Source organism: Aedes albopictus, chromosome 1 (assembly GCF_035046485.1).
Source record: "Aedes albopictus strain Foshan chromosome 1, AalbF5, whole genome shotgun sequence".
NCBI lineage: Eukaryota > Metazoa > Arthropoda > Insecta > Diptera > Culicidae > Aedes > Aedes albopictus.
This window is the reverse complement of record NC_085136.1, coordinates 146,816,889-146,832,979: the sequence shown is the minus strand read 5'-3', so window position 1 is coordinate 146,832,979 and position 16,091 is coordinate 146,816,889. Positions and strand designations below refer to the sequence as shown.

General features: G+C 40.2%; 1 protein-coding gene across 19 annotated transcripts in view; it reads right to left on the bottom strand.

Moving 5' to 3' along the window:
• Positions 1–16,091, bottom strand: part of LOC109421864 (putative uncharacterized protein DDB_G0282133) — a 539,561-nt gene that overhangs the window by 91,095 nt on the left and 432,375 nt on the right. For 18 of the 19 annotated variants that reach the window (XM_062845548.1, XM_062845556.1, XM_062845557.1 and 15 more), the window contains one exon: positions 6,476–6,895. In XM_062845548.1, coding sequence (XP_062701532.1) covers positions 6,476–6,895 — 420 coding nt within the window. The remainder of the gene's footprint in view (positions 1–6,475; positions 6,896–16,091) is intronic. The other variant, XM_062845544.1, reaches the window with a different exon arrangement.

Below are 16,091 nucleotides of genomic sequence, written 5' to 3'. Positions count from 1 at the left end.
TCACGTCCCTCAAACACAACATATAGGGTAGAAGCTTCAGTTTTGGCCAGTCTGGAGTTTTGGCCATAGTGCGGTATTGAGCCTGTTGCGATCTAAATCGGCGTAAATTTATTTTTTACTAGTAGATCCTAATACAATATGATGATTACAGCTGTGAAAACCACACATTTTGATTAAAAACTGGAAGAAAAAAATATATTTCCTTAAAAAATCTGCTCCCATATATCTAATTTGGCCAGGGTGCTTCTATTTTGGCCGCTCCCATAAGAAATACAAGTGACTGGCCAAAATAGAAACCAAACTTAAGAATATGGCCAAAACTGCGGCAGAGCTTCTATTTTGGCCAGTGCCACTTTTAATACAAAAATCAAGTATTGGCATGATTTCTGCATTTTTCCTTCAAAATATAGATTGAAATCATTCTTTTGACGCATTGGTTGTTTTCATAGGATTATTGGTTATTTTTAAAAAAATGATTTCCCTTAGACTGGCCAAAACCGGTGCCCGCACCCTATATGATTCTCGTGACTTAGCACTCATTACCAAATGTCAACAATGATTATTGTCATTTCTTGAAAAGGTAGAGTGAGTCATCTTCAAGTAGTTTTCAGTTTGAAGTGGTGTTTGGCAATTTCAGCTAAATTAACATGATTGAAACACACCTATTCTACTTTGTAAATGTCAAACTCGCTAATTTGGGCATTAAACTGAAATAGTTTAACTCCATCTAGGTTCAGAATTGATGTTGGTAATTGCTTTACAGCGTTCATAAACAAAAATTGAACTTTTAACATGATGAAACATGAATGAAACTTCAAAATGTGGTATTTCCTAACAATGTTTGAAGGCCACGTGCAAAAACAAAATGAATTGTCATTTGAAAATGAACGCGTTACGTAATCAATAAATGATCCCATTCGGTTATTTCTGTCAAATATATCGCGAAATGAAGATAAATAATAGAAGGTTTCGTCAAATTCAACTGTTGCAAGTTACCCCATAGTGGTTGTCGAATATAATAATGATTTTTTGCATTACTTAGTCCATAAGTTTATCGAACTTTTATCGTCATCAGGTCATCAGACTTATCGCACTTACCATAAGGGAGAGGCCAAGCACGATTTTCATACTTATTTTTATGGCATAAAATGAGAAATCCGTTTTAACAGTATAGCTAAACCATAAACAATGAAACAAAGCTAATTTTTATACTAAATCGATCTTTGATACACATAATCTCTATAACCGAAATAGTAGGGCATACTAGTTTTCATTATTATTAGAAAATGCTTCACATTTAGTGTATGTCATCGTGTTGCAAGTTACACCGCTGTTGCAAGTAACCCCGTTTGACGGTACTTAAGTATTCCACCAAACTGGAGCCTCTCAAGTTAAATAATGTCTGAGCTGCCCCAGATGATATGGTGAGCATTAAGGGACGGGTAATCATGCGGTAAATACACCGAACAATAGACGTATTTTCTGTTGAGATTTCCGTCAGAAACATCAATTGTGATAACACATACATCTCTGGTGGTTAGTTCAGAGATGAGTGTAGCGACGACTGTATTGTTGACAAGCACACAGGCTCGAGGCATGACACGCGAGTTTGCCATTTCATTTTTACTGTAAGCAGCAAACACCAGATTCAAAGGTATCCTAGATAGAAATTCCCCTTGCGAAAGTAAGGTTCTTGGACTAAAGCCATTTGGACTGTACCACTTTACATAAATCTGCAGAGATTGATCGTTGCTGTTCTATTATGCTGAAGATTGATCTGAGCTATTCTTAACGTAGCCACTGCCCAAACTCTTTGCAATCACAGCACAAAAAAGAACAGCAGAAATAAACCCAGATCAGTATCGATGGAAAACGTCAAAGTCGAGAATACACAGAATACACTGTGTAAATCGCATAATGCGAAAAATATAACTAAAGATTTAAACTTTGAAACCTTTATAATCCCGCCCTTATTCAGCCATAAGTTTCAGACTAAAGAATGACAGCTGATTGTCTCGGAAAAACACAAGGTCCAATGCAGCATTGCTCCGGTTAACGCAGTAAGGGCAACATACTCCCTGGTGGCTCCGTTTTCGATTAGGTTTTTATTATACCCCAAAAATCACGGTAAAAATAAGTGAAATAATTACGAATAACAATAGCTAGGTTTGAGCTTTGACGTATTGCATCCTGTGGATTCCCTGAGGCACCGCTTTGAACATAGATTTGAGCAATTTAATGAATTTAAATTTCCTAATCAATTATTTGACCAAAAATCCATGAGAAGGTCGTTCCGGGAAGCTACACACAAATCCATGAGATGCCCCCGATCAGTTATTGAAAACATTACATGTTTTGGATGAAAATGCAAGCATGGTAAAAACAAAACACCTTCCAGATAAATGGCATCCGAAACATTTCCCAACAACAACAGCAACCACAGAAAACCGAATGCCTCACAACAAACTACCCCTACTATGTTTCATTCGCCCCCTCTGTCTGGTAGCAGGTAATAGATTTTTTTCGACCGATTTGTATCGGTCGGAAAAAAAAAACCTCAGCCAGCCAGACATAGTAGGTAGCTAGGGCAGCTGGGATTGAACCCCACTTGTGCTCAATCGTGATTTTATGTATATTTTTTTTATATTGAGAGATTTTAGGCCCGTCTTGTAATGTGCACTTACTTTGAAAGCAGTCGAGGACGACGATGGTGTAGCATAAAGGGATGCAGGGGCATGTAGCTACTACTATCGTACTGATGTACGATTTCGTTGAATGTTTTGATAGGGTTTTGTGACGGTTCGTCGTTTATATTCCCATCAGGGCCGGTGATAGGGGGTCACGCAGTTTAGAAGTCTCTTATATCGCTAGGATTCTTGTTTTTCCTTCTTTGTACACTGTGGTACACAATTGATCGGACAAATTCCGATTTTCATACAAATGTCATGTTTGGGATGCTGTAGCTTTGGTTTGCGTTGATAGATTGAGCTTATTTTTTAACATGGAACTACTAATATGCTGAATTTTACGTATGCGAAGTACAAAATGTTTTCGTTCGCATATTTGGGCGTGGCAAGGCGTTCAAAATGTGAAAATGTGATAGGACAGCGGCACGCGTGCAAATTAAAGAGGTGAAAAAGCTGTATCACTCGTTTCAAAAATCTGTATCTTATACAAAATTTGAGTGAAAAATCTGTATCCCATATAAAAACAAAATAGCCTCTCTAGCTAGAAAATCTGTATCTATATATATAAAAATGCAGTGGCATACGTGGGACCGCGCATAACTTGCGAACGGATGGTCCAATTTGGGTCGTCTAAGTTTTGTTCTGTTAGTTTTCACCCAAGGAAGGTTTATGAGGCAAAAAACATGGGTAAATAGAGAGTTTTTGCAAATCGGGTTTTCATACATTTTGAACGGGGACTTGGGCTTGGCTAAGGACTTGAAACGTCAAAAAACGCAGTAGGCAAGACAAAGTTTGCCGGGTTCAGCTAGTTTCATATAAATCTAAATCTGCACGGAAGCTCAAAAATATAAGGTATGCACACAGCAAAATCTAGCCACCGCATTTTGGATAGAAATTTCTCTATTTTCAACGAATCGTGGCAATCTCTGGCGCAAATGAAAGCTTATTGTGTAAGGAATCGAAAAATATTTACTTCTGGATATATTTTGACATTGTGTTTGAAATAGAGTCAAGGGAACAAGAAGTCATGGAAAAGTTTTTGCACAAACGTGCTGAAAATCTGACAATGTACATTAAAGCGACCGTCCCCGCAGACCTAAGTTAGCTTTCAAGTATTCGGTTCCATACATCATTACAACCTGGAAAGGTTGCAGATCAACTTAAGAGCAAGAAGAAATCGAAGTTTGGCAAGAAATACATAGTTTGGTCAACAATATGAATTTGTGGTTTGAAAAACCGAACTTTTAGAAATACATGTACAGCAAATCATCTTTTTCACTACGGGAAATGTCGGGATAAATGGCTGGCACCCCTTATTCAAAAGCTTAGATATTGTGTATTGATTTGAATTGATTTTTGTCCCTTGTTTTTGGCGGAGAATGCTTGCGTTTGTATGCAGAAAACTATGTAGAAATTGAACTGCATTTTTCCAAAAAACGTAAAATCTCATACACTTCAAAACTCAACCCAATTGAAAAATATTGAGCGACCGTGAATTGGAACCTTCAAAAAATGTCAAGAACGACAGCATTCATTGAAAAATAAGATTGATTTTGACACAAAGGTGGTAAAAATTTCTTGGCATGCGGTCGAAGGTACTGTGCAAAACTTTACGGAAGGATTCAAGCTCAAAACTCGAGATGACGGATATAACAATTCAAATCAGCAATGTCTTGATGTTGATTTAAAGTAAATTAATGCTTTTTTACGATGAATTGTTTTTGGTTTGGGAATAAGTTGGAATGAATTATTACTGCTTGATTTTCTTTGGCCAGATTTTGCTGTGCGCATACCTTATATATTTGGCATCGCGGCGCCCGACACTAGTTGAGGTATGCAAGAAAAAATAATAAGAAGTTCATAAAGTATGTTTACTTTAAATTATAAATGCACTTGATTGAATAATAGGGCCGTGAAGCTGGTAATATGTGAAGATATGAAACACTTCTCCCCCACAAAAAGATCACTGATTTTTTTCTGATTTTACAGGTATTGAAATAAGATAATGGCATTTTTAAACCACTCGTAGTTAGTAAAGTTTTTGACAACTTTATCAGTTAATATCAAAGGATGACCGTTTCTCCTACCGTTCTGAACAATTAGTAGTTCAAAATCTAAATAAACAAATCTGCTAAAACCATGACATCATCTAATTCCAATCACTTTTTTCAGTTCCTAATTCCGTTCACCCCATTTTTTGCATGGTGTGCACGGAATTAGGAACCGAAGAGGTGATATCAGTAACATATTTTGAAAACGACGTATAATCAATGCTACACCATTGATTATACGTCGTTTTCAAAATTTGTTACTGATATCAAGCCTAACTTTACCAAACACCGTATGTAACAAATGTACACAAAAAAGAGATTTTCTCATGAGGCGCTGACTTTCGCTATGGAGTTATGGACTACTTTTACCATTCACCTTTGGGGGCAATTTGTGTAAAAATACCCGGATTTTTCACGTTTCTGAAATGCTCAATGTATGAGTTGCTATGGGAACAGTGAACTTTCCCTTCGATTTTCTCCGCTAGTAGATTATGTTAGATACGGTGTTTTGTAAAGTTAGGCTTGATATGTATCAAGGTAATTAGACGACAAGAATAACAAAGATAGACACTATTTTTCTGATAGAATCAGTTAAAAAGCTTTTTCAGAAGTGTTTGAGGAGTTTCTTGACATAAGACGTATTAAACTAATGTCCAAATAAGTTTTGCCACAATAGATCTAAATACTGATCGCAGTGGCTTACCCGAACAAGGAAAAGATAATGTCCTTAAGGAAAACAATAAGTTAAATCCCAAAGCTTCATAAAACCTTAGTCTCAAGAACATTCCCGAAAAGATTCGACTTTAAAATATTAGAGAATCTAGAAAACCTTATGGAAATGAACCAACCGCGGGATGAAAATTTAGGGCTAGTTTAATGTAGCGCATGCCTATTAGGAGGATCAATAATATGATTCATGATACAAACCTCAACGAAGCCCCGTTTATGACGTGTTTTACGGACGATTCTTCATAAGTTATTTATATTTAAATATTTAAATTTTAAACTGGAGGTTGTATAGGAGTTGAATGCATCAGTTTAAATCATCCCTCCCAAGACCCTAATCCCCCTCCTTCCACAGAACGCTGGATCCGCCTATGCATACAACATAATCATAATCAAGTCATCCATGGTTGCAAGCTTTCCGCACCTTGCAGCTACCGTTTTGTTGTTCACTTTGTTGAGCTATCGTTGTTGCCGTTGCGTTGAGCCATCGCCGCCCCGCGCTTCTCACTCGGATGGCCTGTCCGCAAGGAAAGATTTAAATTTCACTTAAATTGCACTCTTCTTGTGCTCGCGGATAACACTTGCTTTTAATGAGCTTTCGCGAGTCGCGGAGTAGTGGTCCGTCTTATACACATTGGTCTGGTCGGCTCGGCACACTGCACTGTTTTAAGCAACACCAGGCTTGATCCTTTCACTTTCTCCGCCACAGTGTGCTTGCTTCGGGTTGTTTTTCTGGTGGTTTTTCTTCATCACTTCCAACTAAAAATCATATAGGAAAGGGCACCACTTTGCATTTAAATGACTCCCGATGCCGCCGATGTCTTTCCTGTTTGTTGTTCGCAAGGATCGCGTTTCACACCTTCGCATATAAATTCGAATTTTCACAGCCCACGCACGCTTCAGCACCGAACACGCTTTTCACACTTTCCCCTTGTTTGTTTGCGTCCCGGGTGGCTCACGAAAACCGAGAGTTCGACGAACGATCGATCGATCGATCGGAGGGGCACTTACCTGAAATGATGGACATGCTTCGATTGTGGTTTCCACGAATTAGATCCGACGGCTTCAGGGTGGACTCCTCGACCACCTCAAGGCCGGAGTCAGAATCGGGACCTTCGCCGTTCTGGTGCTGCACCAGCTGCTGTTGCTGCGGAAGCTGGTTGTAGTAGTCATGCTGAGCGTTCTGCTGTTGACCCGACGATGAGCTCGAGGTGGCTCCCGTGGTGTTGAATATCATCGCGTTTTGTTGCGAACCGACGCCGCCGCCGTTACTGTTGATGTGCTTGTGCAGATAGAAATTATTACCGTTCGTCATCGAGCCGGACTTGGTCTGACTGCCGGGCCCGTAGTGAGTCGGCTGTGACGATGATGACGACGACGACGACGGGGCCTTCAACGGTGGTGGCAACGGTGGCGGTGGGGGTCCCACTGCTGAGAGAGCCATCGCCGAATGCAAACGCGCGAAAACGAGAGAAGAAAAAGAAAACACCAAATGAAAATGAGAGTAAAAGATGTAAAAGATTTTCACTTGAGGCGCAACAAAAAAAAAACAAGTTGTTAGTAAATTATCCTATCTCGTTTCGGGTGGTGAGCCAGATGGTTGCAAATCTTCTGAGCATATGGGTGAACAAGAGTTAACAAAAGGAAAAATACAAAACATTGTTCACACCTCTCTGGATAAATTAAATTAACTAAATGGGTGTTCGGAGGGTTGTGGTCTGCTGCGCATTTTATTGGTATTTAAATTACTTTCGAACAGTCGACGAAAGAACGTAAATATGCGGAGAAAACCGAAGCGCTGCAACACGATTAAAACCTATGTAGCATGGTGTCACCCGCTTTACGTTCAGTGTAACTTTTTAGACTTTTTCCTTTCTTGTAAATTAACGGGACACTCATGGAAAAATCATCTCCTTTGTAAATACAATCGTGTGCTAGGCTATTCAGGATTGTATTTGGAAGAAATGCCATTGCCAGTAGGTGAATGGAAACGGCCTACGACTCATAGACTTCCCCTACCATAAACTCCCATTGTACCATTTGTACCATACTTTTTTTTCCAACACAGCCTCCCTTATCGCTACAGAAAATGTAATCGCAAACCGATCAAGTTCTGAGTGATTAACGACACTTTTCTGATCACTACCTGATCGATGATAGCAAAACTGTTCCCAATAATCTTCGAAATCAACAATGTACGGTACTGACGGCCACCCTAATACGACCTAGAGTGACTGAAGCAATTGGATGTCGTCAGAGCATAATGTCCCTTTTCTCTAAGAATCCTCCGACGCCAAAGAAGGAGAAGGGGCTACTTTTCCGACCTAACCCTAAACCCCGTCAAGCCCATCGTCTCTCCGGGACAACCAGAAAGTACTTTTATGCAATTCAGTATCATAATTTTAATTTTATATAACTCATTTTGGTATCATAATGACCATTTTTTCCGAACTGGCTCATTATGCAACTCAAATGAGTTGCATAATGAAAAATAGTTGTTTAATGTTCATTATGCAACTCAAATGAGTTGCATTATGAAAAAAATCATTGCATAAAATTTTGTATGGAACTCGTTGCAAAACTCGATTTTTTCAACACTCTTCGTATTTATCCAGCTCGGCAAGCCTCGTTGGATAAATGTACGACTCGTGCTGAAAAAATCAACTTTTTGCAACTCGTTACATAAATAACTATTTCGGAGAGCAGCTAGTGGTGCAGCTCGCCCCTTTAAAGCCGTCTAGATTTGCAGCTACGGATATCGTGACTCGCTATTATAAGAAGAAGCCACACGGTGTCTATGGTAATAGAATATTTTTCTTGGAAATTTGTTCTGGAAATCATGAAATAGACCCCCCGATAGAACATTTTCATCTTAGTACCAAATAAAAGAGGAGACCCTCAGCCTTGCCCTTAGCTTTCATTTGGCGGGTGACTTACCGTACCTTTATTTTTCGATAATGTTTTTTTTTGTCCCAGACGACCAATGTAACGCGCTGGCGTATTGCCAGCTTCGTAAGTTACCTCATCATTTCCAATTTGGGAATCCCAATGTATCAATAACCGATGCTACGTGCATTGTAATTTGACCTGCGACCTCAGTTTGCCTCGGACCCATATTCCATGTCGCAGGCACCTAAATGCTAACCAAAATGGTGTAGATAGTGTTTTCAGCAACCATGAGCTGATAGGACCTCCGTCAAACCAGGTACGGTACGCACTGGTCACCCTTAGGCAGATTAGGTGGAGGAGGTTGTCGCTTGCATATGGCATCGTATACTTTTCAATTCAATGTACTTGCTAGATCAGGACTACCAAAAATAATGTCGATGCTCTACGCAGCTTCAAACATTTGCCTTGTAGCCGGTGCTAAAAATGTCATTTTGACATACACTGAAGCTTTCGTCATAAAAAAAACGCTTATTATAAAACCGCGTAAAAAAGTCATGTCATGGTAGATGTGAGAAAGGTTTCAGGGAGTTCCAGGATGTCTCAGACTTCAGAGGGGCTTCAAGGGGTTGCATGGCATTTCAAAGAGGTTTTAGACGCGTTTAAGGGGGATTCAGTGGGTTCAGGATGTTTTAGGGGCATGACATGGGGTTCGAGGGGGTTTAAGGGGAATTTCGGAGACATTTCCGGAAGTTTCAGAGGGTTTTCGGTAGGTTCCAGAGACGTAACATAGGCGTTTTCAGGGATTTCAGAGGATTTTAAGTGCGTAACATGGGGTTCAAAGAGGGGTTATGGGGATATTGGTGGCATTTTAAGAAGTTTCAGAGGATTTTCGGCGGATTTCAGAGACGTTACTTAGACATTTTCTGGGGCTTCAGAGGGTGTTAGGTGCATTACATTGGGTTCGAGGGAGTTTTAAGGGGATTTCGGAGGCAACTCAAGAAGCTTCAGAGGATTTTCGGCGGGTTTCAGAGACGTTACAGAGGCGTTAAATGGGCATTTTCAGGCGTTTTGGAGGGTTATTGTGGGTTACAGAGCAGAGTGTCTGAAAGCTCATGTATACTTGAATGAGACAGTGTGCCATGCGCTGGTTTGAAATGCGTTTCAGGAAAATTTTTGAGACTTAGGATCATAGCATGCTCATGAAAAATCAATTGTACGTGCCTCCATGAGACGTCTCGTGAAACTCGTCTCATTGTGATGTTCGTCAGTGAAAAAAAAATGCAACGACGTTATTTTAGAGGCCTGATCCCACCTCAGAATTAAGGCAAAAATACCAAGATCGATACTTATCCGAGGATTGAATCGGATTTTCCGCGAGTAGTAATAGCAGTGATGGGTACTAGCGATTCGGATTTTGACATTTCTTAGTGGGAAATCCGGGAAAGCGAATCGGTTCGGTTCCCCTCATCACCTCTTCGTCAAATGTTCGGTGAAGTTAACCAGTTGCTATCCGCACGAAACGTCTAAATCGTAACCGCTCACTTGCAGCCAGCGCGGCCATTACGTCCCGCGGATAAGTGGATAAAATGAACCAAATGGACGTCAAATAAAAATTGGATAGGGTGCGGGCGCCGGCCCAAGTAACCAAAAGTTCAGATAAAAGGGTACTTTATAAGCTAAGCAGCTTGTTTGAGGTTGCTCATTAGCCTTCTAAGCAGCTTCATTTTTAAGTAATTTTGGAACTTGAAAGTTCACATAAGCACGCTGGATAGCCTTCTAAGCAGCTTCTGACAGAACTTTGACAAAATTCATGGAGAAACAAAAATGTGTTTTTCAGAACCACAACCCCACCCCCCTGTTGATGGGTTTGTGATTCATATCTTGAAATTGCTTCTGATAATTATATTTTCACACATATCGCTGCTATGTAGATTTGAACTGGATCCTCCTGCGTGATAGCCTGCCGACTTACCTCTGCGCTGCTGAAGACACTTGACAAAGTCAAGCTAACTTCACTACTGTAAAAATGTGCAAAACTAGCTGCCGACAGAAAATCGATTCAAGTTAGACTTTACCTGCTGCTCACTCAATCGTAACTGTAGTACTGTGGTAGAGCGTAGGGTTCTCACGTAGCGACTATTAGTTCGAATCCGATGGGCGGCAATTTTTTTGCTCAACCCTAGTATTCATTGATTTGATAAATTCATATTTGTCTTTTTTTTCGTTTATGCTTAAACAGTTGTTTTCTGTAAAAGAAATAAATTTAATCTTCATTGAAACACAATGCTACTGAACTGAACTTCTATGAACTTGAAAGTTCCGACAAAGTTCCGAGTAGCATCTTAAGCAGCTTTAAAGTTCCGCGAAGTTCAGATGAAGTTCCGAATGGAACTTTCTGGCTGCTTAAGAGGCTAACAATGAGCCTTGCCGGAACTTGTGACCGAAGTTCCAGCAAGGCTCATCGTTAGCCTCTTAAGCAGCCAGAAAGTTCCATTTGGAACTTTATCTGAACTTCGCGGAACTTGAAAGTGCATTTTGTCAAGGGAAGCGGAACTTTTGGTTACTTGGGGGTTTTGGCCAGTCTAAGGGAAATCATTTTTTATAAAAATAACCAATAATATTATGGAAACAACCAATGCGTTAAAAGAAAGGTTTCAATCTACATTTTGAAGGAAAAATGCAGAAATCATGCCAATACTTGATTTTTGTATTAAAAGTGGCCCTGGCCAAAATAGAAGCTCTGCCGCAGTTTTGGCCATATTCTTAAGTTTGGTTTCTATTTTGGCCAATCACGTGTATTTCTTATGGGAGTGGCCAAATTAGAAGCACCCTGGCCAAAATAGATATATGGGAGCAGATTTTTTAAGGAAATATGTTTTTTTCTTCCAGTTTTTAATCAAAATGTGTAGTTTTCACAGCTGTAATCATCATATTGTATTAGGATCTACTAGTAAAAAATAAATTTACGCCGATTTAGATCGCAACAGGCTCAATACCGCACTATGGCCAAAACTCCGGACTGGCCAAAACTGAAGCTTCTACCCTATGTTTTTATCGATTGAGATTCCAATATCCCTAACCAAAGATGTTGTCCACATCATATATGTATCTCCTTCTTCACACTACATGTTTAACGTGTCTGTGTAGGCCATATCGACCCAAACAATTATTTACAATTTACAACCTTTGATAGTATTTGTAAGGCGAAAAAATAACCTTAGTTGAAACTTTCGGAAGATGAACGTTGGTGTCATTTTTTTTTCATCTCAAACGAACCTTAAACAGAACACGCCCAGAATTTCATCAATCAGAAGCTACATCACTCTTACGCAGTCCCCCAATAAATTGAGGACATACTCACGTCACTTTGGAAGAAGCCTTTGCCAGGTTTGTCCCTTGTACCACCTTTCCCGTCATAAAACAATCTCTGGCTGTATTCCATTTGCCCTAACGATCCGAACCTCCTTCGTCCCCGGTAAATGCTAACCCATTCACAGCTGAACATCATCCAGAAATGTCCCCCTAGTGAAGGATTCAAGAGTGAATCCAACCAGTGCGGGAGTGCGGTGTTGTACTTGGAGCTTGTCTCATTGAGACTCGCAATGCTAATGTGATGTGCACCAACATCGCGAGTCTCAAGCTCAGGGAATTTTCATGTGCTCACAGCCAACTTTTCTCAAGCTCGTATTGAGACTTGTGCGTACAGATACTCTTTTACAGAGGGAAACCCACCTAAAAACCCTCCGGAACTCACGCAAACATCCCTGAAGCCCACTGTAAGACTTCTTAAACCCGCTGAAAATCGTCAAGAGCTCCCTGAAATCCTGTCGGATCACTTGTGACGTATCTGATACCCTCCGAAACTCCCGAAAACGCATCTGAAACTTCTTGATATGCCTAGAACCATCTCGGATCCATGTAACGCATCTGAAACCATCCGAAATTCCGAAATTCCCGAAATCGCATATGTAACGCCTTTATAACGCCTTTGTAACGATACTGAAATCCACCGAAAATCCTCCGAAACTTCCTTACATACCTCCGAAATCACACCAACCTCAACCCCCCCTCCCCCACGAACTTCTCGGAAACCCTCAAAATCACCTATGTACCACCTCTGAAACCCGTCCAAGCACTAACGCGCTTAACTGAGATTGCTTCGAGTAGGGTAATTCGCCAATTGTTGAACGGTTAGTACTGGCATTTTGGTTTTCGTTTTATTTTCCGTGCATAATTCCACTTTAGTTGAAAAATATCCAGTGAACGTCTAGATCTACTTATCCCTTATACTGCCCATTGAATTTGTATTCTCTTAAATTCCATTTTCTAAGAGAAAATAGAACATTTGTATGGGAAGTCTGTAACCCAAATGTTGAACGCTTCCTTAAGCTAGCTCATCCTAATGTTGGACGGTTCTCGCCAATTGTTGAACGGTTGAAGCACAGACAAACAGACGTAACACTTTGAACATTTTTCGAATCAAATCATAGTCACGGAAACATGTTCGCCCAATGCTAAAAGGACTGAGTTTGGCCGACCATCAACTAGGTGGCGGTAGTGGGCAAACGTCAAACTCGAGCAAAAACGATGCGAGTGCCACGGGTGGTCAGTTGGCCAACTATCAAATTTTCAAATAGACCGTTAAATCGGTGTACGATGCAAAATATCAGAGTGTTACGTCTGTTTGTCTGTGGTTGAAGCTTTGTTCATAATTGATGACGTATAACCCGACATCAACCTATCATTCACCTATTTTTATTTTGGCCACCAAACCCAACATAGACACGATAGTTACCCGATGTGGGTCCAACAGTGGTCCAACATTTGATAAAATTTGACCCGACTTTGATCCGACATCCGACATTTTTTCACTCTGGCGGACTTTTTTCCGGGTTTTTAGTGTTTTGTTCCCAGCTATTCCGAGCTAGTGACAATAGGGTCCTAAAATTAAGGACGAAATCTCGCTTATATTGAATAATACGATCAAGCATGGTATTCTAATCGGAATTGTACTTTACTCGAACTTGAAAAACAAAGGAATAATTAGAAAATTCGAAATAAGTAAAATGGTAAATAGTTCTATTTTGACATTTGAGGTCAACCTTGTGTGACTGAGCTCGACATTTTTCGCACTGGGATTTCAAAAATGTCCCTATCTGACATACATGGTGAAAAAAAATCACTCAAAGTATGTGTTATAAGCTAGGGACGAGACAAAAGGCTAAAAAAATTAAAATTATATATTTTCAACTACGGTTAATAAAAACGTCAAAAAATGAGTAAATATGTACTCTTGAACCATATATTGTGGTTTAAAACAAGAATCCCGATAGGACTTTAGGAGCCTATTCATTTAAATGACAAGGAATCGCCAATTTGAAGAGAGCTCAAGTGGACTGAAATCGTTTTAAACATGACTAGATGCAAAAATGGCTAAAAAGATTTGTCTTTAAAAGCCCCTGAAACTCTCCTGGAAACCCATGGGACCCACTCAACCCCTAAGAACACACATGCAACGACCCTGAAATCCCTTGAAAACCCGTGGGTTGCTCCTGAGCCTCCTGGAACGCCTTGAAATACTCCTTGGACCCCCTTAACACTCTGAATTCCTATTGAAAACCTCTGGAACGCCCTTGAAACTCATTGAAAACCACTGGAATCTTTCTGAATCCCACTGGAACACCCCTAGAACATCCCTGGAACGCCCTTGAAACCCCATGCAATGCAGGTTAGGTAAAGTGAAAAAAAATCTAGCAGTCATGGTCCTAACATCGTAGGTAATGCCAGTGTTCAACAATTGGATCATGGATGCATAATGATAGTGTGATAAGAAAAATATTTTTCCAAATTAAATTACAACGAAAATGTGATTTTAAACAATGGTAAACTGTTAATGACATCCTTCCATGTCTTGTAAATATGGTGTGCCTTTGATATTTGTGGTCGATTTGCCCGCAAAGCTTATTTCGTAACAGCAATTTCTTAAAATTAATTCTAAGAATTGTGCAGTTTTCGTGTCATCAGCGGTACAAATTTTTAATTAAATTTTTTTGACGTAAAATATGTATAATTTTGTTATTTAATTAGAGCAATATCGCTACCCACATGTATATGCATCTACATCATAAGTATACGTTGGATGAAAATTACTTAAGTAAGGTTTATAATAAAATATTCAGAAACTGTTCAACATTTGGGTAGTGTTCAACAATTAGCGAATTACCCTATGTTGTTACATCCAGCTTCTCGAATGCGAATGCCTTCGGTTGATTCCTTCTGCGCTCAATCCAAATTTCGAAAATAATGTATGGACAAAAGTCTACGAGGAGGAAGGGGGGGGGGTATCTGAGATGACCAAAAATGAGTCTACGTAGTTTATGGACTGCGCCTGATTTGAAAGTTCTTTGAGAACATCTACCATGGGTTTCTTAATGTTGTATTCCGCATTTTCGGGTGGTCGAGAACATTTAAACGCGAGTTATACAAACAATAAAACGAATAAAAAGTAACATTTATTAAAGCTACATTGTACTGACTACAAGACTAACATGACGAGACGAATGACTACTGACAATAGACAAATAAGTATATAGATGGATGCTGATGATGACGTCATTATTGCGAAACAGATAGTTGTCGTTGATGAGTCCAGCTGCTGGGGATGTTCATTGCCTCCAATACTTAAGAAATAGGTTGTCACACGAGGAAAATCCCACTGGCATGAGACAAAACTTTTTAAGGAATTTAGATAGAACACATGCAGAAGTGCTGCCATGCATACAGACAGCCTGAACAGGTCCGCGACTTAGCATCAAAACTCACAAAAACTACTCTAGTCCGCGATATCACCAGAGATAAAAAAAGAAAAGCTGAAATTTTAACATGCGTAACCCATTTATTTCTCCCCAGACCGCCCCCCCCCCCCAATGTTCGGCTTAAATCTAATGGTTTTATACTTATCTAAATGTTGTAAGTGTGCAAACGTGTAAAAGTGTGTCCTTCGGCGACGTCATCAGCCATCCGGGTGGCAGGACCCAGCCAGAACCGCAGGAACCAGGGTGCAACTGCCTCGCGACCATGGCCGCGATGGTCACCACATCGTCCACGACACGTTCGTTGGCGTAAATCAATAGGCCTGCGGTGGGATCGAAAAACACTTAGACCCGCGCACATAGAACACCAGTACTGAACCTGCTCACCGATCTCATTATCACTTAAATTTTCTACTCCATCATCACATTAAGCCCCGTAGATTCGAAAAAAACGATAATGTATTTCCGGACAGCATGCACTCGTTTTGGCAAACATAATTATCACTTGTCCGACCTTATCGCGCACTACTACTTGTTACTCGTAGGCTAGATCATACGGAACTGTTCAGATGGCTCAGAGATGTACGGGTCTTACCGCAACTCTCATTGGGTTTATTCACCACTGCCTGATTCGGCAAACTATTCGGCAAGTGAGTGGTGCAATTCTATATTTCCTGATCATCCTATTTGGTGCTATTTGTACTGGTGAGTTGTACGCTAGGTAGCTATTTGGAGATCGGCCTGTCTACGGAGAGGATCCCACCTCATAGGTATTCAGAGAACTCGGAGATCCATTTGCGTTTTGAAGATGGGTTCTGTGGTTCTGTTGTGGGGTGTAATGGTTTACAGATTTGAGAACCTCAACATTTATTTTCATTCTGGTGGGTTGATCTCCATTCCATGGTAATCGGGTAAAAGACTCTGCC